Genomic DNA, 25,614 nt, shown 5'->3' on the forward strand with positions numbered 1-25,614 from the left:
AGGGTCTCAGAAAGACTCCCAAACAGCTCCAGGTGCGTCGGAGGGTCTCAGAAAGACCCCCAAACAGCTCCAGGTGCGTCGGAGGGTCTCAGAAAGACCCCCAAACAGCTCCAGGTGCGTCGGAGGGTCTCAGAAAGACCCCCAAACAGCTCCAGGTGCGTCGGAGGGTCTCAGAAAGACCCCCAAACAGCTCCAGGTGCGTCGGAGGGTCTCAGAAAGACCCCCAAACAGCTCCAGGTGCGTCGGAGGGTCTCAGAAAGACCCCCAAACAGCTCCAGGTGCGTCGGAGGGTCTCAGAAAGACCCCCAAACAGCTCCAGGTGCGTCGGAGGGTCTCAGAAAGACTCCCAAACAGCTCCAGGTGCGTCGGAGGGTCTCAGAAAGACTCCCAAATAGCTCCAGGTGCGTCGGAGGGTCTCAGAAAGACCCCCAGACAGCTCCAGGTGCGTCGGAGGGTCTCAGAAAGACCCCCAAACAGCTCCAGGTGCGTCGGAGGGTCTCAGAAAGACCCCCAAACAGCTCCAGGTGCGTCGGAGGGTCTCAGAAAGACCCCCAAACAGCTCCAGGTGCGTCGGAGGGTCTCAGAAAGACCCCCAAACAGCTCCAGGTGCGTCGGAGGGTCTCAGAAAGACCCCCAAACAGCTCCAGGTGCGTCGGAGGGTCTCAGAAAGACCCCCAAACAGCTCCAGGTGCGTCGGAGGGTCTCAGAAAGACCCCCAAACAGCTCCAGGTGCGTCGGAGGGTCTCAGAAAGACCCCCAAACAGCTCCAGGTGCGTCGGAGGGTCTCAGAAAGACCCCCAAACAGCTCCAGGTGCGTCGGAGGGTCTCAGAAAGACCCCCAAACAGCTCCAGGTGCGTCGGAGGGTCTCAGAAAGACTCCCAAACAGCTCCAGGTGCGTCGGAGGGTCTCAGAAAGACTCCCAAATAGCTCCAGGTGCGTCGGAGGGTCTCAGAAAGACCCCCAGACAGCTCCAGGTGCGTCGGAGGGTCTCAGAAAGACCCCCAAACAGCTCCAGGTGCGTCGGAGGGTCTCAGAAAGACCCCCAAACAGCTCCAGGTGCGTCGGAGGGTCTCAGAAAGACCCCCAAACAGCTCCAGGTGCGTCGGAGGGTCTCAGAAAGACCCCCAAACAGCTCCAGGTGCGTCGGAGGGTCTCAGAAAGACTCCCAAATAGCTCCAGGTGCGTCGGAGGGTCTCAGAAAGACCCCCAAACAGCTCCAGGTGCGTCGGAGGGTCTCAGAAAGACCCCCAAACAGCTCCAGGTGCGTCGGAGGGTCTCAGAAAGACCCCCAAACAGCTCCAGGTGCGTCGGAGGGTCTCAGAAAGACCCCCAAACAGCTCCAGGTGCGTCGGAGGGTCTCAGAAAGACCCCCAAACAGCTCCAGGTGCGTCGGAGGGTCTCAGAAAGACTCCCAAATAGCTCCAGGTGCGTCGGAGGGTCTCAGAAAGACCCCCAGACAGCTCCAGGTGCGTCGGAGGGTCTCAGAAAGACCCCCAAACAGCTCCAGGTGCGTCGGAGGGTCTCAGAAAGACCCCCAAACAGCTCCAGGTGCGTCGGAGGGTCTCAGAAAGACCCCCAAACAGCTCCAGGACTCAGGAATCGCTGCTTCACCAGAAGCGTTTTATTTCCCTGAAACAGCATCATGAGTGAGGTCATCCGCTGGACTGTTCTGATTGGTTCGTCGGTAGGACGGTTCTCACGGGCCAGTTTGGACCGTTTGTTCTGATGAGCTGGTTTGTGGGTCAAAGCAGAGCCACACTGGGAGAATTTGGACTCAGTCCAGTCTCAGATTGCAAGACATCAACAGAAGCCCAGAAATGTTCAGTGTAAACGGGCTTTAAGTCCAGGGTTCTGAAGAACCTGTGCATCATTGGTTCTCTCATTTTCAATCGGCCGTCAAATACTGAAAAACTGGCTGGTTATTTAGTTTTTATTATAACACCAAAGACAAAAGGGCAGAGCTTTATTTGAATGTTTAATTGGTTGGGTTTAGTCACCAGGAGGCTGGAAATCAGGCGTTCTTTAATAAAAAATAACCAGACAATTTTTCATTGACCTTTGATTTCAAAGTGAAAATGGAAAAAATGACCGATGCACAGATTCTTAATCTCTGCCGAATCTGTCTTTAGTCGGAATGTTTCAGAGACAACGTCTTTGAAGCAGGAAGTTCTGCTTGGACTGTGTCCTTTGGAGTTTGCTCTCTTGTTTCTGAATGACAGCAGCTCATCTGATCACCTGTGTGACATCATAGTGGGAGGGACCATAACCTGAGGAGGAGCCTTCATCCACCAGGACTACAAGCTCCACCGGGTCACAGGTGGGCTTGGGTCAGTCCCCTGGACACATCAAGCCCAGGAAGCCAGCCTGGGATCGGTCCTTGGGTCAGTCACACCAGAGTCCCAGGTGACGGCTGGTCCAGCGGAGGGTCTCTGAGAGCGACTTCCTGTTTCTGAGAGGGGGCCGAGTCATGGTGGAAGGAGCCGTCCACAGACCTGAGAGAGGGAGACAGCTTTATTATTAGCTTTTACAGGTGCATCACCTGAGCTCTGGTAAGGAGTCAGGAAGGGGCGCTGCTCAGAGGCTTCAGGTGTGTCGAGTCTTCAGATTGGACTGAGCTGCAGTGACCAGCAGGGGGCGGCAGAGGACAACTGGCTGATCAATACACCGTATACTGACATATAGGCTGTCCTCAGGGTCCTAAAGGTGTTGGAAGAGTTCTGTTTTCAGAGAGAACTCGCTGGGTTAGAGCCAGGGTCAGTCGGGTCAGAACCAGCGCCAGTCCGTAACAACCGGTCTGATGTGGGAAAGGGTGGACAGCTGTTTCAGTCCAGAAATCACTGAATTAATTTAATTTGGATTGTGGAAGGTGGCTCTGTTACCTGGAGAGAAAAGGGGCGGAGCAAAGATCCATCAGGTTACTGTAGGTCCAAACTCTGCTTTAAGTTGGAGCGACGCCTTAATTCTACTTTTACCGACGATATGAAAATGAAAAATGTTTGTTTTCATTAAAAGTCGCGATTGACAGAAGATGGAAGGAACAAAGTAGAATTTTCAGTTATAAATTGAATGTTTTTCTGATATTTTACTTTTCGCTGCTACATGCTAACACGCTAATCTGTAATCTTTGTAATCTGAGTGAGTAATCTATCAATCTATCAGTACCATCAAATGTTGCCCTAAAATGTCTAAAAGTCAGGTTTTAAAGGAAAACTTTTAAAGGAAAATCCAGGTGTTCAGTGACATCACGGGAAGACCCAGGTCTCATGTTCCCCTCAGAGGACGAAGCTAAACGAGTGGAGCGCTGCGTTGGGATTTTTATGATTGTATGGGCATAAATTCCCAAAGTTCTGCGGGTTAGCGTTCGAGTTCGAGTTAGCGTTCGAGTTAGCGTTCGAGTTAGCGTTAGTTAGAGTTAGAGTTAGAGTTAGCGTTAGAGTTAGAGTTAGCGTTCGGGTTAGCGTTCGGGTTCGAGTTAGCGTTCGGGTTAGCGTTCGAGTTAGCGTTCGAGTTAGCGTTCGAGTTAGCGTTCGAGTTAGCGTTCGGGTTAGCGTTAGAGTTAGCGTTAGAGTTAGCGTTCGAGTTAGCGTTCGGGTTAGCGTTCGAGTTAGCGTTCGAGTTAGCGTTCGGGTTAGCGTTCGGGTTAGCGTTCGGGTTAGCGTTCGGGTTAGCGTTCGAGTTAGCGTTAGGGTTCGAGTTAGCGTTCGGGTTAGCGTTAGAGTTAGCGTTAGAGTTAGTGTTAGAGTTAGCGTTCGAGTTAGCGTTCGGGTTAGCGTTCGAGTTAGCGTTCGGGTTCGAGTTAGCGTTCGGGTTAGCGTTCGAGTTAGCGTTCGAGTTAGCGTTCGAGTTAGCGTTCGGGTTAGCGTTCGGGTTAGCGTTCGAGTTAGCGTTCGAGTTAGAGTTAGGGTTAGCGTTTGAGTTAGCGTTCGGGTTAGCGTTCGAGTTAGCGTTCGGGTTAGCATTGTGGGAACTTTTACCTGCCGTGCAGCGGGTGTCCGTGGAACGTGGCTGAGTGCGGCAGCATCGGTTTGTGATGCGGCGCGGCGTGATGATCCGCCTCCGTCTGATAGGCTGACTGCTGGATGATGCCATGAGTTGTTCGTCTGCGCTGCAAAGCTCCAGCCTTGAGCACGGCGTTCATCTTGGTGCCGGCGCCATTGACCTTCCCAGCCACCGAGTTCTGCTGGGCAGAGCCTAAGGTGTTCCTCAGGTACCAGTCCCTCAGACCTGAGAATCAGACACCAGCAGAGTTACACCTGAGCAGCAGGTTCAGGAGCAGTTCTGACCCGGAACCAGGAAACAATTCAAACCCAGGAGAACCAGACCGGCCCAGTCTCCCGGTCTGATGCTCACCTTCCAGGGCCAAGGCTTTGTGGAGGCTCCTGGTGGCCTCTTCCAGCTGGGAGTCCTGGTGGGGGGGCAGCGGTGGTGGCCGGGGGGGCAGCAGGTGGGGGTGGGGGTCGGGCTGGATAGTTGGCGGGGCTTCGGTCGGCAGGAATGGGCCGCAGGACTTGGTGCGGGTGACTCGACGCTGGTCGCCCTGGTGGCTGCAGTAGGTGGGGGGGGCTCCAGCTGGCTGCTTCGAGCTGCTGTACAGCTGCGACGTGATTGGCTGCCTGCTGGGCTGGGACTGCTGTCGCTGGAGCTGCTTCCCCCACACATAGTCCAGCAGAACCTCGCTGTAACCCCCCCCCCCTCGCCCCTCTTCCCCTCCCTGGCGCTGCCCCTCCCCCCCTCTCGCCCCCCTCAGTGACGCCGTTGTTCACCCTCGTCCGTCTGTCCGGCGCCGTCTCAGAGCTCCAAAACGCTCCCGTGGCGTTCGTTCCCCGGGACACCCAGCCTCCCCCCTGCTGCACCCCCAGTTCCTCCTCTGGGGGGAAGGTGGGGCCCAGGATGCCGTCGGAGTGACAAACTGCTCGGCTTCCCCCGTCGCCTCCCCCCCCCGGGTCAGAGGAGGAGGGGGAGGAGTCCTGAGAGCAAAGGGGAGGATGGGAGGGAGGCAGGAGGGGGGGCTTCTGGTTCTGAAGAGTCTCTGGATGTTCGGTTCTGAAAGAAGAAGACAGGAAAAGTTGAACTGGTTCAAACCAGAATCAGACCCGTGGACTGTGACCCGGGAAACAACAACTTGGGTTAAAGTTAAACCACAACACGACATTTCACAGGCCGGTTGGTGAAATGTGCAACGCCGTGGTCCAACGCCGGCGTTTAACCCGCTGCCGCCAGAAAACGCCACATCCCGGAAAACGCCACATCCCGGAAAACGCCACATCCCGGAAAACGCCACATCCCGGAAAACGCCACATCCCGGAGGACGGAACATTTCTCTGAGCTTGATTTGTTGTAGGTTCAAACTCCCTGATGTCAGCTGACACGACTTCATGAGGACGGGGAAGAGATCTGAGCCGGTGGTTATCTTTAGTTATCACATGACAGCCGATACCTTGAACGGACCAATCAGAAGTGACCTTCTGTCTCCTCACATGACAACTTCTACAGAAACACGACTGAGGGAACTGATAACAGAGGGAACTGATAACAGAGGGACCTGATAACAGAGGGACCTGATATCAGAGGGAACTGATAACAGAGGGAACTGATATCAGAGGGACCTGATAACAGAGGGACCTGATATCAGAGGGAACTGATATCAGAGGGAACTGATATCAGAGGGACCTGATAACAGAGGGACCTGATATCGGAGGGACCTGATATCGGAGGGACCTGATATCGAAGGGACCTGATATCGGAGGGACCTGATATCGGAGGGACCTGATATCGGAGGGACCTGATATCGGAGGGACCTGATATCAGAGGGACCTGATATCAGAGGGACCTGATAACAGAGGGACCTGATATCAGAGGGAACTGAGATCAGAGAGAACTGATAACAGAGAGAACTGATAACAGAGGGAACTGATATCGGAGGGACCTGATATCAGAGGGAACTGATATCAGAGGGAACTGATATCAGAGGGACCTGATAACAGAGGGACCTGAGATCGGAGGGAACTGATAACAGAGAGAACTGATATCAGAGAGACCTGATATCAGAGGGAACTGATATCAGAGGGACCTGATATCGGAGGGAACTGATATCGGAGGGACCTGATATCAGAGGGACCTGATATCAGAGGGAACTGATATCAGAGGGAACTGATATCAGAGGGACCTGATATCAGAGGGACCTGATATCAGAGGGACCTGATATCAGAGGGAACTGATATCAGAGGGACCTGATAACAGAGGGACCTGATATCAGAGGGAACTGAGATCAGAGGGAACTGAGATCAGAGAGACCTGATATCAGAGGGAACTGATATCAGAGGGACCTGATATCAGAGGGACCTGATATCGGTGGGAACTGATATCAGAGGGACCTGATATCAGTTCCCTCTGATATCAGAGGGAACTGATATCAGAGGGAACTGAGATCAGAGGGAACTGATAACAGAACCTGGAGGACGAAGACTCAAACGGAACCAGAGAAACATGCAGGGTTTAAACCTTTTCAGACCCATCACCTGTTGATTCTGTCAGCTGCAGAAAACTCAAGAATATATGAAACAAACTAAACTAAAGCTTCTGTGGACATGTTAACACATTCAGCTGAAGGTGGAGAATAAACCTACTTGTTCCTGGATTTGTTCTGGTATAAAACCTCCACAGGAGACCCAGCAGAGACCAGCAGGCGGCGACACTGAGACACGCCATCATCTGACAGACAGGAAGTGATAAAGGCAGGCTGTGATGGTTCTGAATGCATCGCAGTATTCACCAAAGTATCAGGAGGAACTAAACCAAAAAGATCAAATACAGCAGACTGTGTGCAGTCAGGGGGCCCGAGGCTCAGCGCCGGGGGGGGGGGCTCAGCGCCGGGGCACGAAGCCATGCCCCCCCGATGCTGAGCCTCAGGGCCTGTTCACTGTAAAATGCATCAACTTGGCGGATTAACAGGGAGGCGTCCTGAGAACCGTGTGGAGGCCACGGTCCTCACAAAGACAGGAAGGTACCGTTGTCGTGTCCCGGGGAGTCTGAAGCCGAGCTGCTCTCCGACCGCACTGCATCGTCTGGAAAAACACGCACACACACACACACACACACAGTAACACACACACACAGTAACACACACACACACACACAGGTAACACACACAGTAACACACACAGTAACACACACACACACACACACACACACACACACACACACACACACACACACAGTAACACACACACACACACACACACACACACACACACACACACACACACACACACACACACAGTAACACACACACACACACACACACACAGTAACACACACACACACACACACACACACACACAGACACAGGTTAGAAATAAGACAGGAAGAAGCTCGTTTCCTCGACTTCCTGAAACCACGGCTGCTGGGTTACTGTGTGTGTGTGTGTGTGTGTGTGTGTGTGTGTGTGTGTGTGTGTGTGTGTGTGTTACTGTGTGTGTGTGTGTGTGTTACTGTGTGTGTGTGTTACTGTGTGTGTGTGTGTCTCTGTGTGTGTGTTACTGTGTCTGTGTGTGTGTGTGTGTGTGTCTGTGTGTGTGTTACTGTGTGTGTGTTACTGTGTGTGTGTGTGTGTGTTACCTGTGTGTGTTACTGTGTGTGTTACTGTGTGTGTGTGTGTGTGTGTGTTACCTGTGTGTGTTACCTGTGTGTGTTACCTGTGTGTGTTACTGTGTGTGTGTGTGTGTGTTACCTGTGTGTGTTACTGTGTGTGTGTGTGTGTGTGTGTTACCTGTGTGTGTTACCTGTGTGTGTTACTGTGTGTGTGTGTGTGTGTTACCTGTGTGTGTTACTGTGTGTGTGTGTGTGTGTTACCTGTGTGTGTTACTGTGTGTGTGTGTGTGTGTTACCTGTGTGTGTGTGTTACTGTGTGTGTGTGTGTCTCTGTGTGTGTGTTACTGTGTCTGTGTGTGTGTGTGTGTGTGTCTGTGTGTGTGTTACTGTGTGTGTGTTACTGTGTGTGTGTGTGTGTGTGTGTGTCTGTGTGTGTGTTACTGTGTGTGTGTTACTGTGTGTGTGTGTGTGTGTGTGTGTGTGTGTTACCTGTGTGTGTTACTGTGTGTGTGTGTGTGTGTGTGTTACCTGTGTGTGTTACCTGTGTGTGTTACTGTGTGTGTGTGTGTGTGTTACCTGTGTGTGTTACTGTGTGTGTGTGTGTGTGTGTGTGTGTGTGTGTTACCTGTGTGTGTTACCTGTGTGTGTTACCTGTGTGTGTTACTGTGTGTGTTACTGTGTGTGTTACTGTGTGTGTGTGTGTGTGTGTGTTACCTGTGTGTGTTACCTGTGTGTGTTACCTGTGTGTGTTACTGTGTGTGTTACTGTGTGTGTGTGTGTGTGTGTGTTACCTGTGTGTGTTACCTGTGTGTGTTACCTGTGTGTGTTACTGTGTGTGTTACTGTGTGTGTGTGTGTGTGTGTGTTACCTGTGTGTGTTACCTGTGTGTGTTACCTGTGTGTGTGTGTGTGTGTCTGTGTGTGTGTTACTGTGTGTGTGTTACTGTGTGTGTGTGTGTGTGTGTGTGTCTGTGTGTGTGTTACTGTGTGTGTGTTACTGTGTGTGTGTGTGTGTGTTACCTGTGTGTGTTACTGTGTGTGTCTGTGTGTGTGTTACTGTGTGTGTGTTACTGTGTGTGTGTGTGTGTGTTACCTGTGTGTGTTACTGTGTGTGTTACTGTGTGTGTGTGTGTGTGTGTGTTACCTGTGTGTGTTACCTGTGTGTGTTACCTGTGTGTGTTACTGTGTGTGTTACTGTGTGTGTGTGTGTGTGTGTGTTACCTGTGTGTGTTACCTGTGTGTGTTACCTGTGTGTGTTACTGTGTGTGTGTGTGTGTGTTACCTGTGTGTGTTACTGTGTGTGTGTGTGTGTGTTACCTGTGTGTGTTACTGTGTGTGTGTGTGTGTGTTACCTGTGTGTGTTACTGTGTGTGTGTCTCTGTGTGTGTGTCTCTGTGTGTGTTACTGTGTGTGTGTCTCTGTGTGTGTGTCTCTGTGTGTGTTACTGTGTGTGTGTGTGTTACTGTGTGTGTGTGTGTGTGTTACCTGTGTGTGTGTGTTACTGTGTGTGTGTGTGTGTTACTGTGTGTGTGTGTGTGTGTGTGTGTGTGTGTTACTGTGTGTGTGTTACTGTGTGTGTTACTGTGTGTGTGTCTCTGTGTGTGTGTCTCTGTGTGTGTTACTGTGTGTGTGTGTGTGTGTTACCTGTGTGTGTTACTGTGTGTGTGTCTCTGTGTGTGTGTCTCTGTGTGTGTTACTGTGTGTGTGTGTGTTACTGTGTGTGTGTGTGTGTGTTACCTGTGTGTGTGTTACTGTGTGTGTGTGTGTGTTACTGTGTGTGTGTGTGTGTGTGTGTGTGTGTGTGTGTGTGTGTTACTGTGTGTGTGTTACTGTGTGTGTTACTGTGTGTGTGTGTGTGTTACTGTGTGTGTTACTGTGTGTGTGTTACTGTGTGTGTTACTGTGTGTGTGTGTGTGTTACTGTGTGTGTGTGTGTGTGTGTTACTGTGTGTGTGTTACTGTGTGTGTGTGTGTGTGTGTTACTGTGTGTGTGTTACTGTGTGTGTTACTGTGTGTGTGTGTGTGTTACTGTGTGTGTTACTGTGTGTGTGTTACTGTGTGTGTTACTGTGTGTGTGTGTGTGTTACTGTGTGTGTGTGTGTGTTACTGTGTGTGTGTGTGTGTGTGTGTGTTACCTGTGTGGACGCCTCTGTGCACGGTCCTCTTGCCGTGGTGAGTGTGTGTCTGTGAGTTGTGTTCAGAGTCGCTGTGTTTTCTCAGAGCTCCACTGAACAAAGTTTTCTTCGGCTTCAAACGCTGAGTTTCCTCCGCCTGCAGAGAGAGAAACGTTCACTCAGATCGATTAGTTAATTAAACTAAGTGAACCCCTGATCCAGCAGCTTCAGCAGCAGTGAGTGTAAAACTAAGTGAACCCTGATCCAGCAGCTTCAGCAGCAGTGAGTGAAACTAAGTGAACCCCTGATCCAGCAGCTTCAGCAGCAGTGAGTAAAACTAAGTGAACCCCTGATCCAGCAGCTTCAGCAGCAGTGAGTAAAACTAAGTGAACCCCTGATCCAGCAGCTTCAGCAGCAGTGAGTAAAACTAAGTGAACCCCTGATCCAGCAGCTTCAGCAGCAGTGAGTGTAAAACTAAGTGAACCCTGATCCAGCAGCTTCAGCAGCAGTGAGTAAAACTAAGTGAACCCCTGATCCAGCAGCTTCAGCAGCAGTGAGTAAAACTAAGTGAACCCCTGATCCAGCAGCTTCAGCAGCAGTGAGTAAAACTAAGTGAACCCCTGATCCAGCAGCTTCAGCAGCAGTGAGTAAAACTAAGTGAACCCTTGATCCAGCAGCTTCAGCAGCAGTGAGTGTAAAACTAAGTGAACCCCTGATCCAGCAGCTTCAGCAGCAGTGAGTAAAACTAAGTGAACCCCTGATCCAGCAGCTTCAGCAGCAGTGAGTAAAACTAAGTGAACCCCTGATCCAGCAGCTTCAGCAGCAGTGAGTAAAACTAAGTGAACCCTTGATCCAGCAGCTTCAGCAGCAGTGAGTAAAACTAAGTGAACCCCTGATCCAGCAGCTTCAGCAGCAGTGAGTAAAACTAAGTGAACCCCTGATCCAGCAGCTTCAGCAGCAGTGAGTGAAACTAAGTGAACCCCTGATCCAGCAGCTTCAGCAGCAGTGAGTGTAAAACTAAGTGAACCCCTGATCCAGCAGCTTCAGCAGCAGTGATGTTATGTTTATGCATTTTTCAGACGCTTTTATCCAAAGCACCTTACAGGTAGGCAGGTAGGGTAAGGGGGCAGGTTTGGTTGTATTTACCTCATTTTCAGACCTGGTCAGACCAGATAATTGTTTATTGTTCTGATACTTAAACCGTATTTTGACTGTTGGAGCTGGACATCAAATGAGAACTATTTGTAAAGAGAAGCTATAGAGTTTTCAGGTGTCCTACTTTCCCCACAGCACCTGAATGCACCGATATCAATTTCCTCACCTCCACTCGCCACTTTCGGTTTCCCTGGCGGGACGTCCCACCTTGCCTCCGAAAACACGGCGGCTTCTCCCCCACCTCCAGGGGGAAGTCACTGGGAACTGCACCTGTCAGCTCCTGACCAATAGAAACGCAGGAAACACCTCACATGTTGCATCATATGATCCCACTACAGCTTCTGATGAATGAAGGCTTTATTTCGAACATAGTGGTATAAATATTACAAATTAAGCTACACACACACCTGGTGTGGAGAAAAAAACAAAAGAAAGTTACGTTGAGTATGTTCCGCCTGTGTTGCATTCATTGTTGCAAAACTTGTTCTGTAAATAGTTTGTTATCGTGATCAAAACCATTGATCTGAACCTCAATGCTGATGCTGTCCTGTAAATAGTTTTCTAATCTGCAATAAATAACTATTTTTATCAACTGCATGCTTAAAATAACATACTGGTTAAAGCCCCGCCCCTTTCAGGACAACCTGACCCACTTCCGGGTTAAACCCCGCCCACTTCCAGGTTAGGCCCCGCCCATCCCGAGTACAGATACAGATCATTCATATGGTTAACAGATGCAGATAATGCCGTACTCGCTCAGTTTAGTTTTATTTAGATTTAATGATCATTTGTTTCTATCAAACCATCTCCATTAGCTTCTTTAAATCCCCTCCAGAACAAAAAATATTGTCATCGGCAAACAATACTAATTTTAATCCTTTTGATTTCTATAAAGGATGAACAGTTTCGGACCCAGTACTGATCCCTGGGGGACGCCACAAGCAATGTCCAAGCATGACGATGTAAACTCTCCCAGGGTGGTGCTGATTTATGTGTTCCACCAATCATATTCCTTCTCCTGCTATGACATCACTCACCGCTTCCTGCAGACAGATGCGTCTCAGCTCAGCCAATCGTGTGGTAAGGAGTGCCTGCAGGTTCCGCCTCCTCTCCTGCAGCTCCGCCATTCGCTCCCTCTGCTTCCTGTCTGGACAGGTGAGAGGATCTTCACAGACAGGTGACAGACAGGTAAAGGTGACAGACAGGTAACAGACAGGTGACAGACAGGTAAAGGTGACAGACAGGTAACAGACAGGTGACAGACAGGTAACAGACAGGTGACAGACAGGTAAAGGTGACAGACGGGTAACAGACAGGTGACAGACAGGTGACAGACAGGTAAAGGTGACAGACAGGTGACAGACAGGTAAAGGTGACAGACAGGTAAAGGTGACAGACAGGTAACAGACAGGTGACAGACAGGTAAAGGTGACAGACAGGTAACAGACAGGTGACAGACAGGTAAAGGTGACAGACAGGTAAAGGTGACAGACGGGTAACAGACAGGTGACAGACAGGTAAAGGTGACAGACGGGTGACAGACAGGTGACAGACAGGTAAAGGTGACAGACGGGTGACAGACAGGTGACAGACAGGTAAAGGTGACAGACGGGTAAAGGTGACAGACAGGTGACAGACAGGTAAAGGTGACAGACGGGTAAAGGTGACAGACAGGTGACAGACAGGTAAAGGTGACAGACAGGTAAAGGTGACAGACGGGTAAAGGTGACAGACAGGTGACAGACAGGTAAAGGTGACAGACAGGTGACAGACAGGTAAAGGTAACAGACAGGTAACAGACAGGTGATAGACAGGTAAAGGTGACAGACAGGTAAAGGTGACAGACGGGTAAAGGTGACAGACGGGTGACAGACAGGTGACAGACGGGTAAAGGTGACAGACGGGTAAAGGTGACAGACAGGTGACAGACAGGTAAAGGTGACAGACGGGTAACAGACAGGTGACAGACAGGTAAAGGTGACAGACGGGTAAAGGTGACAGACGGGTGACAGACAGGTGACAGACAGGTAAAGGTGACAGACAGGTGACAGACAGGTAAAGGTGACAGACGGGTAACAGACAGGTAAAGGTAACAGACAGGTAAAGGTGACAGACAGGTAAAGGTGACAGACGGGTAACAAACAGGTGACAGACAGGTAAAGGTGACAGACGGGTAAAGGTGACAGATGGGTAAAGGTGACAGACAGGTAACAGACAGGTGACAGACAGGTAAAGGTGACAGACAGGTGACAGACGGGTAAAGGTGACAGACAGGTAAAGGTAACAGACAGGTAAAGGTGACAGACAGGTAACAGACAGGTGACAGACAGGTAAAGGTGACAGACAGGTGACAGACAGGTAAAGGTGACAGACGGGTAAAGGTGACAGACAGGTAAAGGTGACAGACGGGTAAAGGTGACAGACGGGTGACAGACAGGTGACAGACAGGTAAAGGTGACAGACAGGTAAAGGTAACAGACAGGTAAAGGTGACAGACAGGTAAAGGTGACAGACGGGTAACAAACAGGTGACAGACGGGTAAAGGTGACAGATGGGTAAAGGTGACAGACGGGTAAAGGTGACAGACGGGTAAAGGTGACAGACAGGTGACAGACAGGTAAAGGTGACAGACAGGAGACAGACAGGTAAAGGAGACAGACAGGTAAAGGTGACAGACAGGTAAAGGTGACAGACGGGTAAAGGTGACAGACAGGTGACAGACAGGTAAAGGTGACAGACAGGTGACAGACAGGTAAAGGTGACAGACAGGTAAAGGTGACAGACGGGTAAAGGTGACAGACAGGTGACAGACAGGTAAAGGTGACAGACAGGTGACAGACAGGTAAAGGTGACAGACAGGTGACAGACAGGTAAAGGTGACAGACGGGTAAAGGTGACAGACGGGTAAAGGTGACAGACGGGTAAAGGTGACAGACGGGTGACAGACGGGTAAAGGTGACAGACAGGTAAAGGTGAGTTCTGGTCATGGGTTGTATAAAATCTGCTCTCACCAGGGGCTGAGATGAGTTGACCTTTGACCTCCATGGTAGGTGCTCCCCATGTGGCCCCGCCTCCCCAGACGCCGTCACTCACCTGGAAACAGATCGACACCCTTAAAGCCGTGCAGACGACTTCTGGGAACACTGCAGGTATTTCTTACCTTGTGACGGGGTTCATGAGAGCTCCAGTAGTGCACACCTGTGGCCATCCACCAGCCACCGAGCACAGGTGTGACCGACGGGTCGGCCTCTCAGGTCAGGCTGAGGACCAATCACAGGTCACCTGGACGCTAGTGTGTGTTTGGATGGATTCTTTTTCATAAAATCTGGAAGAGATCCAAAGCAGAAGGTTAAAGCGGGTGTTCCTCAGGGCTCAGTTTCAGCTCCCCTGATGTTCTGGCTCATGGCGTTCAGGCTCCGCCCACGCTGCCGGAGGAGCAGTTCAGCTGATTCAGCTGATGGTGGGTAACAGACAGACCATCAGACAGACTCATGGGATTAAATCAGACCGGCTGGTTGGGAGTCTGTCGGGCTGAAGGAACGTACGGGTTTGGGGCTTTTTGTGTGGGACACACCTGATCTTATCTGAGTGTCTGAACACATGAACGTGAGAAAAGGCTCCAGGTCCAAACATGTGACCCTGCACAGCCTGAAGATAAGAAGCAGGTCCAAACATGTGACCCTGCACAGCCTGAAGATGAGGAGCAGCTCCAGGTCCAAACATGTGACCCTGCACAGCCTGAAGATGAGCAGCACCAGGTCCAAACATGTGACCCTGCACAGCCTGAAGATGAGCAGCTCCAGGTCCAAACATGTGACCCTGCACAGCCTGAAGATAAGAAGCAGCTCCAGGTCCAAACATGTGACCCTGCACAGCCTGAAGATGAGAAGCTCCAGGTCCAAACATGTGACCCTGCACAGCCTGAAGATGAGAAGCTCCAGGTCCAAACATGTGACCCTGCACAGCCTGAACTTTTATAAAACCTCTGTTGGTACCACAACCAAAGAGCCTCTCCGTCAGATCACAGCTGGTTAAATGCTTTTGATCTTAATGTGACAGAAACTAAAGAATCGATCATAGAGTTCAGGAACATCAATGAACCAAAACTCCGCCTCATGCAGAGAACATCCAAGTATCTGGAAACAGTCTGACTTCCAGCTGAAGTCTGATGCAAACACAGAATCTGTTACTGGGAGAGAAGCTGAACACTTTAAAGCACTCTGATAACAGGATGGAGGATGCTTTATTAAACATCTTTATCTTCCCAAAGTGAGAAGGAGTCTCTGCAGCCCAGATGTTGAACTGCTGGCTGAGTTTCTGTCTTTCACTAACAGCATTAAGTTCTCACAGCAGGAATTAGACGGTCGTTTTAACTGCAATTCTATTCTTCTTCTGTGCTTGCTGCAGATATTTTAACACCTTAAATTCAAAATACAAAGATGTTGGGATCTAAGTCCAAATGTTCTGCTTATATAAAGTATTTGTAGCGTTTCTGAAAAGCAGAGGACCATGTTGAAAGGAAAGTTTACAAACTGTCATTAACTCACAGTGGAAGGATCTTTCTGACCAGCTGTTAGTCTGTAACAGAATATTTGGTTTGAGGAGTTAAATAATCAGAATATTTGGTTTGAGGAGTTAAATAATCAGAATATTTGGTTTGAGGAGTTAAATAATCAGAATATTTGGTTTGAGGAGTTAAATAATCAGAATATTTGGTTTGAGGAGTTAAATAATCAGAATATTTGGTTTGAGGAGTTAAATAATCAGAATATTTGGTTCGAGGAGTTAAATAATCAGAATATTTGGTTTGAGGAGTTAATTAATCAGAATATTTGGTTTGAGGAGTTAAATAATCAGAATATTTGGTTTGAGGAGTTAAATAATCAGAGTATTTGGTTCGAGGAGTTAAATAATCAGAATATTTGGTTTGAGGAGTTAATTAATCAGAATATTTGGTTTGAGGAGTTAAATAATCAGAGTATTTGGTTTGAGGAGGTAAATAATCAGAATATTTGGTTTGAGGAGTTAAATAATCAGAATATTTGGTTTGAGGAGTTAAATAATCAGAATATTTGGTTCGAGGAGTTAAATAATCAGAATATTTGGTTTGAGGAGTTAAATAATCAGAATATTTGGTTTGAGGAGTTAAATAATCAGAGTATTTGGTTTGAGGAGTTAAATAATCAGAATATTTGGTTTGAGGAGTTAAATAATCAGAATATTTGGTTCGAGGAGTTAAATAATCAGAATATTTGGTTTGAGGAGTTAATTAATCAGAATATTTGGTTTGAGGAGTTAATTAATCAGAATATTTGGTTTGAGGAGTTAAATAATCAGAATATTTGGTTTGAGGAGTTAAATAATCAGAATATTTGGTTTGAGGAGTTAAATAATCAGAATATTTGGTTTGAGGAGTTAAATAATCAGAATATTTGGTTAAATAATGACGGGTTGATGCTTTATTACAATGTGACGTTGACCTAAATGTGTTTGTTATTAATGTTTTTTATGAAGCTGAGATTCAGATTGATTCAGATTGATTCAGATTAATTCAGATTGATCCAGATTGATCCAGATTGATTCAGATTGATCCAGATTGATCCAGATTGATCCAGATTGATCCTCTCTCATGTTTCAGGTGACGGCAGCTTTTGTGTGCTGACCTCTGATCAACTTTGACCAAACTGGAGAACAAGATGTCCTCTGACAGCAGAGCGAACAGCCCTGAGAACAGGAAGTGGAGCCCAGCAGGAAACAGGAAGGAGGAAATGAGCTGGAGGGGGCCAGTCCCTGAAAAAACCCAGAAGAATGGAAAAGATGCGAAATCTGCATCCAGTCCCAGAGCTCAAACTGAACCAGGCTCTGCTTCAGAACCCTCTCAGAACCCTCTCAGAACCCTCTCTGAACCCTCTCAGAATCCTCTCTGAACCCTCTCAGAACCCTCTCTGAACCCTCTCTGAACCCTCTCAGAATCCTCTCTGAACCCTCTCAGAACCCTCTCTGAATCCTCTCAGAACCCTCTCAGAACCCTCTCTGAATCCTCTCAGAACCCTCTCAGAATCCTCTCAGAACCCTCTCAGAATCCTCTCAGAACCCTCTCAGAACCCTCTCTGAACCCTCTCAGAACCCTCTCTGAACCCTCTCTGAACCCTCTCAGAACCCTCTCTGAACCCTCTCAGAACCCTCTCAGAGCCCTCTCTGAATCCTCTCTGAACCACAGGGAGTGTGTTTGAGCCTCCTGATCCCAGAGCACAGAAGTTCTTTCTGAGCTAACATCGTTCTCTTCTGGGTCAGACAGACCCGATACCAAACAGTTCTGGGTTCTAAACATGGAGCCCAACGTCACCCTGCCCCCAGGCTGTGATGTCAGAAGCTCTTAGATAAAGAAAACCAAAGACTTCTTCTGCTTCTGGTTCTCTGGCTGTCAGAACACAAAGAGCGAGTTCAGAATCAGGAACTGAAACAGAACCAGAAACAGAACCAGTTCAAATGGAGTCTGTGATGGAAATAAATCCCGACAGAGACAAAGATCAAAGCTGAGCCGACCGCACGAAGCGTTAAACTCTTCCTGGTTCTGGTTCTGATGGAGGTGACAGAAATAATAACATCAGAGAGGAATGGGTCGGGTACAGCTGGGGGTCATCAGCATAGCAGAGGACATTTAAAGAGGAACAAACTGAAGCAAGGTTTAAAAGAACGGCGCCGGGAGCCGTGTAACGGCGCTGAAACTGAGGGTCGGTTCTGATCCAGAATGGATCTGTGCTTCCACCCAGACTAAGATCTATTTCTGTTATTATTCAGGAGTTTAAACACCGGGACTCTTCATCATCCTCACTGAGGTTCCTCTGCAGCCAGATGTGTCAAACATCTGTACCATCGAAATCTGTCCAGGTCCTGGTTCTGGTTCTGGTACGAGTCCAGAACAAGCTGCTGCAGTATACTCAGTATATTAATAATCAATAATTCATCAGCTGATCTTTGAGGAGCTGAAAATGAATGTTTTTCTTCTGTTTTTACAGTTTAATCTGCTCTGCGTCACATTTAAAAACAGATTTTAACTTTTCAAAGCTACGTTTGGCCTCCAGAATTAACTTTGTAGATCTCAGACGAGTCGTAATTACATTTTGAATAGTTGGACTTTTCATTCAAGACATCTGTAACGAAATATAGAAATATCCACAACTCCATTTTTACCAGGAGAAATGACGTCACTTTTGTCTTTCATGTGTACGGCGTTTGTCATTAGATCTCTAATTAGTTACAGATACCCGCTACGTATTTACGGATATCCGCTACGTAGTTACGGATACCCGCTACGTAGTCACGGATACCCGCTACGTAATTACGGATATCCGCTACGTATTTACGGATACCCGCTACGTATTTACGGATATCCGCTACGTAATTACGGATATCCGCTACGTAGTTACGGATACCCGCTACGTAGTTACGGATATCCGCTACGTAGTCACGGATATCCGCTACGTAGTCACGGATATCCGCTACGTAATTACGGATATCCGCTACGTAGTCACGGATACCCGCTACGTAATTACGGATATCCGCTACGTATTTACGGATACCCGCTACGTATTTACGGATATCCGCTACGTATTTACGGATATCCGCTACGTAATTACGGATATCCGCTACGTAGTTACGGATATCCGCTACGTATTTACGGATACCCGCTACGTATTTACGGATATCCGCTACGTAATTACGGATATCCGCTACGTAGTTACGGATACCCGCTACGTAGTTACGGATATCCGCTACGTAGTTACGGATACCCGCTACGTAGTCACGGATATCCGCTACGTAGTCACGGATATCCGCTACGTAATTACGGATATCCGCTACGTATTTACGGATATCCGCTACGTAGTTACGGATATCCGCTACGTAATTACGGATATCCGCTACGTATTTACGGATATCCGCTACGTAGTTACGGATATCCGCTACGTATTTACGGATATCCGCTACGTATTTACGGATATCCGCTACGTATTTACGGATATCCGCTACGTAGTTACGGATATCCGCTACGTAGTTACGGATATCCGCTACGTAGTTACGGATATCCGCTACGTAATTACGGATATCCGCTACGTATTTACGGATATCAGCTACGTAGTTACGGATATCCGCTACGTAGTTACGGATATCCGCTACGTAATTACGGATATCTGCAACGTCATTTCGCCAAGTCAAAACTTAATTTAAGATGTCTGAAAAGGGACGTGTAGATTTCTTTAATTGAGCTGAATTAAAGATATCTGTAACTAGAATTATGACTAGTCGTAGATATCTAATGACAAACCATACACATGAAAGGCAAAAGTGACGTCATTTGTCCGAGAAAGAATGTAGTTGTGGATATCTGAAATGTTCTTTTTGCCACACAGATCTAGTCTGACAGTTAAATGTTCAAATGAAATGTTAAAACGCGTTCCCTCTCCACCTCTGACGTCACCACTGATGACGCTGATTCCAGGAGAAAACACAAACAAACAGCCTCGCGGGAGCAGCAGTGAAATTACCTGCAGCATCAGCTGTCCTCCGGCCGGTCCCTTCAGAGCCGGACAGAAGCCAGAAGAAAGCCGGATAAAAAGCTGGAGCAGCCCGGCATAAAGGCGGCTTTGACCCGCTGGATGTGCAGTTCGGCTCAGCTCAGCTCGGTTCTTCTCTCGGAGAGCTGTGACTGAACTCTGCGGCGTCTCTGCGTCAAGCGTCCTAACGTCACATCTCCACTTCCGCTTCAATCTGTCAAAATAAAACCGGAAGTACGTAATGTTAAATATTAATGTTAAAAACATTAAAACCTTTTTTTATTTATTCAATAATTCTCTCTCTATATATATATATATTTTTATTCATTTCTTTGGTTTATATCCGTGATTAGTTTACAGAATAAATACGAATAAGTCAATCGGATGTTTATATTTAATCTGATCTCAGATTAAATAACATTTGTTCACAGTTTATTTCCTTTCGCTCTGATAAATTTCAGCGAATCCCGAACCTTAAAACGACTGTTTTCAGTAGAAACCCAAAGGAGCAGGTGTTCGGTCCGGTTGATGCTCGCCACAAACCTGTCAGGACTTTGGAGAAAGCTTCAGAGGAACTGAAGTGGCACCACAGCGCCCCCCTGTGGCCAGAACCCACTTCAGATCGTTGTCATGGTGATGGAACCGAGCTCTGGTCCTGTGACATTTTCTGTGTTCTGGTTCTGAGAGAGACCGCTCCAACCCGCAGAACTCTCTCTTTCAGTAACAACCCGACCCGTATCCAGAACTTCTTGCTCTCAAATAGAGGTTCTGGAGTTCTGACTGACAGAAAACTGGACCTGAGCAGACCTGCTGTGGTCATGTTTTTGTTGGAACCAGAAGTTCTTAGAACAACAGTTCTGTGGTTCTGGGTTGTTTGACCACAAAGTGAAGACGGATCAGAACTCGCAGCCTGTTCTGAGTTTTACAGATTCTGTAAGTTCTGAAGAACTTTGTGGGTTTGCTGCAGGTTCCGGACTCAGTCGCAGTCTCTACTGTGTGTGATCTGTACCGGTACCGGTACCGGTTCTGTTTATTTATTAGAATTTAGTGGTTTTAAGGCAAACCTTCAGAACTTTTGACTTGTTGTCTGCGAGTGTTTCCGGGTCTCCAGAACTGATCTGGACCTTTAAGTGACGTGTTTGAGGATCCAGTTTCACACTGAGCCACAGGCGAGCCGACTGTCCAGAACCTGGAGGTTCTGCTGCTGGAGGCCGGGCCTGGATTGGAGGGACAGTGTTTGTCCTAAAACAAACATTAAACCCACAGAAAACGTGTCACATTGTTCCGGTACCACATGGTTCTGTTGGACCTCTGGGACCACAAGCCCAGTTTGTATTAATGATCAGATTTTTAATGAACCTGATCAGAATCATTGATTTATAACCAGCACAAAGTCAGGGCGGGTTCAGATTTTATGGACGTGCTCCTCACTCCGGATCATCTGAACCAGAACCAGAACCAGGTCTGACTGTGAGACCACCTGAGCAGCAGAACTCCAGCCTCTCACAGCAGAACTTCTGGGAGCTTTTGTTCTGTTTGCCCCGATGTCTGTCTGTGACTCTGTGACTCTGAACCTGGTTCTGACCCAAACCCTGGACCTGGATCTGGAGGTCTGAAAGTGCCACAGAACCGGCAGAACCCAACATGTCCACACACACACACACAGACAGGGTGCCCGGGGGTTGAAAGGTTATTGGCTGCTTGGCTGGAGCTCTCAGCCAATCAGATGTGAGAACTGAGAGTTGGGCTTTTCCTCATTGTTGCTGAGCAGAGAATCATCTGACCTACATTCATCCTCCTCTCACACACATGAGCTCAGGCTGAGGCTCAAAGGCACGGCGGCAGCAGCTATCTGGGGGTCTTTGTATCTCTGCGAGGACCTCAGCTGAAACAGCGAAGATGCAGTCGAAACGGATCAGAGCCAAACAACGGAACCCAGAAACCTGTCAGGTCCCGGTTCTGATCAGAAGCTTTTAGTACATGAGGCAGAGCAGAAAAGATGTGGGCCAGAACCGGCAGAGGCAGGTGCAAACACCTGGTTTAACCTCACGGGACAGTGAACCCGCTCAGAACCCGTTCAGAACCCGCTCAGAACCCGTTCAGAACCCGCTAAGAACCCGTTCTGACCCTGCTGAGAACCCGTTCAGAACCCGCTCAGAACCCGCTAAGAACCCGCTCAGAACCCGCTCAGAACCCGTTCAGAACCCGTTCAGAACCTGCTCAGAACCTGCTCAGAACCCGTTCAGAACCCGTTCAGAACCTGTTCAGACCCCGCTCAGAACCCGTTCAGAACCCGTTCAGAACCTGTTCAGACCCCGCTCAGAACCTGCTCAGACCCCGTTCAGAACCGTTCAGAACCCGCTCAGAACCCGCTCAGAACCTGCTCAGACCCCGTTCAGAACCCGTTCAGAACCCGCTCAGAACCCGTTCTGAACCCGCTCAGAACCTGCTCAGAACCCGTTCAGACCCCGCTCAGAACCCGTTCTGAACCCGCTCAGAACCCGTTCTGACCCTGCTGAGAACCCGTTCAGAACCCGCTCAGAACCCGCTAAGAACCCGCTCAGAACCCGCTCAGAACCCGTTCAGAACCCGTTCAGAACCTGCTCAGAACCTGCTCAGAACCCGTTCAGAACCCGTTCAGAACCTGTTCAGACCCCGCTCAGAACCTGCTCAGACCCCGTTCAGAACCGTTCAGAACCCGCTCAGAACCCGCTCAGAACCTGCTCAGACCCCGTTCAGAACCCGTTCTGAACCCGCTCAGAACCTGTTCAGAACCCGTTCTGAACCCGCTCAGAACCTGTTCAGAACCCGTTCAGAACCCGTTCAGAACCCGTTCTGAACCCGCACCAAATCATAACAAATGTCATCTGGAGGCTCAGTGATGCAGTCCAATGAAAACCAATTAGAGTCCAGTTCATTCACACAGAACCAATTCAGAAACCATTTCCTCTGAGGAAACTACCAGAACCGAAACTTCTCTCTGGTCCAAACCCCTGAGAGAAAAAACCCTTTAACAGGAAGAGACCTCCATCAGAACCAGAACCAGGAAGAAGCCTCCATCAGAACCAGAACCAGGAAGAGACCTCCATCAGAACCAGAACCAGGAAGAGACCTCCATCAGAACCAGAACCAGGAAGAAACCTCCATCAGAACCAGAACCAGGAAGAGACCTCCATCAGAACCAGAACCAGGAAGAGACCTCCATCAGAACCAGACCCGCTTGGAACAAAAAGTCCTGTAAAGGAGCTGGATCAGAGCCCAGAACTGATCCGGACTTCTTTGTTCTCAGTCCTCTGCTCTCAGGGAACGGATCAGAACATTTTCCCCAGTTTAATGAACGGCAGCTCGTCTGTCGTGAAGCAGCAGAACCGAGCCTCGTGTGAAAGGTTCAGAACCACGAACGCTCTGCTGGAAGCGTGTTCTGATGAGAGCGGATCGGGTCGTGGTTCTGGTCTTCCTGTTTGAGTGGGAGGCGTCCTGAAGGCTGAGACTCAGCCATCGGAGGGAGATCAGGTGACCACGTGCACGGAGGGAGCTGATTGGTGCAGGGGAGGTGACCACGTGCACGGAGGGAGCTGATTGGAGCAGGAGAGGTGACCACGTGCACGGAGGGAGCTGATTGGAGCAGGGGAGGTGACCACGTGCACGGAGGGAGCTGATTGGTGCAGGAGAGGTGACCACGTGCACGGAGGGAGCTGATTGGAGCAGGAGAGGTGACCACGTGCACGGAGGGAGCTGATTGGAGCAGGGGAGGTGACCACGTGCACGGAGGGAGCTGATTGGAGCAGGGGAGGTGACCACGTGCACGGAGGGAGCTGATTGGAGCAGGGGAGGTGACCACGTGCACGGAGGGAGCTGATTGGTGCAGGGGAGGTGACCACGTGCACGGAGGGAGCTGATTGGAGCAGGGGAGGTGACCACGTGCACGGAGGGAGCTGATTGGTGCAGGAGAGGTGACCACGTGCACGGAGGGAGCTGATTGGTGCAGGGGAGGTGACCACGTGCACGGAGGGAGCTGATTGGAGCAGGGGAGGTGACCACGTGCACGGAGGGAGCTGATTGGAGCAGGAGAGGTGACCACGTGCACGGAGGGAGCTGATTGGTGCAGGAGAGGTGACCACGTGCACGGAGGGAGCTGATTGGTGCAGGAGGCCCAGGTGTAATTCATGCGGCAGGTTCTGTCTGCGACCCTTTGATGCTGCAGGTCACCTGACCTTCCTGAGGTCATGATCTACGCTGTGATTGGCTGTGGCATCGACCTCACTGAGGCAGCAGGAAACGGGCCGTGATGAAACCGGGACAGCTGATTGGTCCAGATCCCTCAGGTGTGACAACGAACCGCGACTCAGCTTCATCCACTCAGAGCTGCGGTTTGGACCTGCGGTTCTGCCACTCTGTTGGACTCCAGGCCTTCTGTCCAGATGTTCTGAGCATGCTCAGTGTGCAGCTGTTCAAGGGGGAACATCAGGCTGCCCAGAACAGGAAGTGATGTCATCACAAACCAAGACCGACCCATCGACCCACTGATCGGTGCCGCCCACGTGAACCGGACCCTGATGGAACCAACGGCCTGATCCACTCCTGCATCATGTGACCAAACACCTGCCCAGGTGGAGGAACCTGCTGATCCTGGCTCAGGCCCATTATTAGTCTTCACCAGAACCTCACCTGTCAGGTGACATCTGACCTCAGATCAGCCTGCAGCTCACTATGAACTCTGGGTAATACTCACCGCCTGCCTGGTGTCACCTGAGCGTCACGCAGGTAAATCATCACTCATCAGATTATTCACAGCAGAACCGATCAGATCCGGAACTTCAAATGTTTAAAATGTTAAAGTAAAAATGTCAGATTCTCTGTGTGACGACATCAATCAGCTGATCCACTCACAGAAAGAACACAAAGACAGCAAAAAGAGCACGAGCTGCGGTCTCATGGAGTCACGTGACATGTTTGCCAGTTTGCTGTCACAGCTCGCGACCCTCTCTCTATGAACTTCTTCTGAAAATGGAACAAAAATGAAATACTGCCATCAATAATCAATCACATTAGCTCATTGATCACCTGCAGCACGTGGGGCGGGTTGGGACACGCCACAACATCAGCACCACCTGTCAGGTGTCATCAGCCTGCTTCACAGCTGCATGAGCCCCAACCAGCCTCCTTTTAAAAAGCTTCACATTTTGCGCGCGGATGACGCCACAGCGGCTCAAACAAACTGAGGATTTTTCTGCGTCACTTCGTTCGGTTCCGTCTGACCTGTGAGCCGATTTAAAGAAGAGATCAGTGTGATCAATTACCCGCCTCGTGCTGTTCTGATTCCGCGCGCTGCCGCACACGAGGTGGGCAGCCTGAAAAGCACCGACCTTCAAACGGAGTCTGGTGTGCTGGTTCCCTCCGTGCGGAGGGATCGCTCATACCTGGATCACCTGCGGTCCGTCACGTCATCTTCGACCCAGTCCAGACTGTCTCGCACTCCGCGTACATCAGCTGTGATCGATGAGGTGATCAGTCAGATGGGATCGATGTTCTTATCCTCCTCCTCCTCTGCGCAGCATCTCCGTGCTCAGCACCATCAGCAGAACGATGCGCGCTCCCGACGCGAGTGCCACGCCGCAGACAAGCACACGCCCTCGCCCAAGCGCGCACACGGGACGCAGCCTTTAACATTATTTACTTGATTGAAACATACGAGGTCAGAGCAGCCGCGCCCCCTGTTGATGACGTGTCTGTAGGGGGAGATGACGTCACGGCATTTAAATTATTCCTTGATTACATCTGGGTCCGGTTCTAATCCACAGAACCAACAGAATGTGGCTGATTGGACCCGAGCTGAGGGCCTAGAACATGAACTCACAGCTCAGTTTAGCAGTTGGACCATAGAGGAGGTCCGGTTCTGCTGGGACCAGAAACTTCACAGAACCTCCAGAACCAGGTTACTGACTGGACTTAGTTGGGTTGGGTTCAGAATCACTGGCTCTCTTAACTTGTGCTCAGTTGGTAAATGTTCCAGAGCTTTGTTGATCCAACTTGGTGCTGGTTCTGTTTTAGAGTCCGATCCTCCAGTGAAACTAATCAATAGGCCAATATTCAATAAGTGTGATCAGCTTTTAAAAGCCGCATCGAAACATTCCCTGCAGCGTCATGTGACCTGTTCACATGATGTTTCTGACCCGGTTCTGACCCGGTTCTGACCTGCTA

General features: G+C 49.4%; 1 protein-coding gene across 1 annotated transcript; it reads right to left on the minus strand.

Annotated features, from left to right (window-relative positions):
* Positions 1-1,530: 1,530 nt before the first annotated feature.
* Positions 1,531-25,034, minus strand: ccdc120a (coiled-coil domain containing 120a). Its single transcript, XM_072367708.1, is given in 13 exon segments — positions 1,531-2,493; positions 3,976-4,225; positions 4,352-4,727; positions 4,729-5,044; positions 6,628-6,712; positions 7,009-7,065; positions 9,725-9,860; positions 11,025-11,138; positions 11,896-12,023; positions 13,870-13,951; positions 14,019-14,183; positions 19,405-19,627; positions 24,834-25,034. Coding segments are annotated over 11 exon segments (1,698 nt in total). The 5' UTR covers positions 14,067-14,183; positions 19,405-19,627; positions 24,834-25,034; the 3' UTR covers positions 1,531-2,387.
* Positions 25,035-25,614: the final 580 nt, after the last annotated feature.

Source organism: Leuresthes tenuis, unplaced genomic scaffold (genome assembly GCF_036924035.1).
Source record: "Leuresthes tenuis unplaced genomic scaffold, fLeuTen1.0.hap1 SCAF_16, whole genome shotgun sequence".
Taxonomy (NCBI): Eukaryota; Metazoa; Chordata; class Actinopteri; order Atheriniformes; family Atherinopsidae; genus Leuresthes; species Leuresthes tenuis.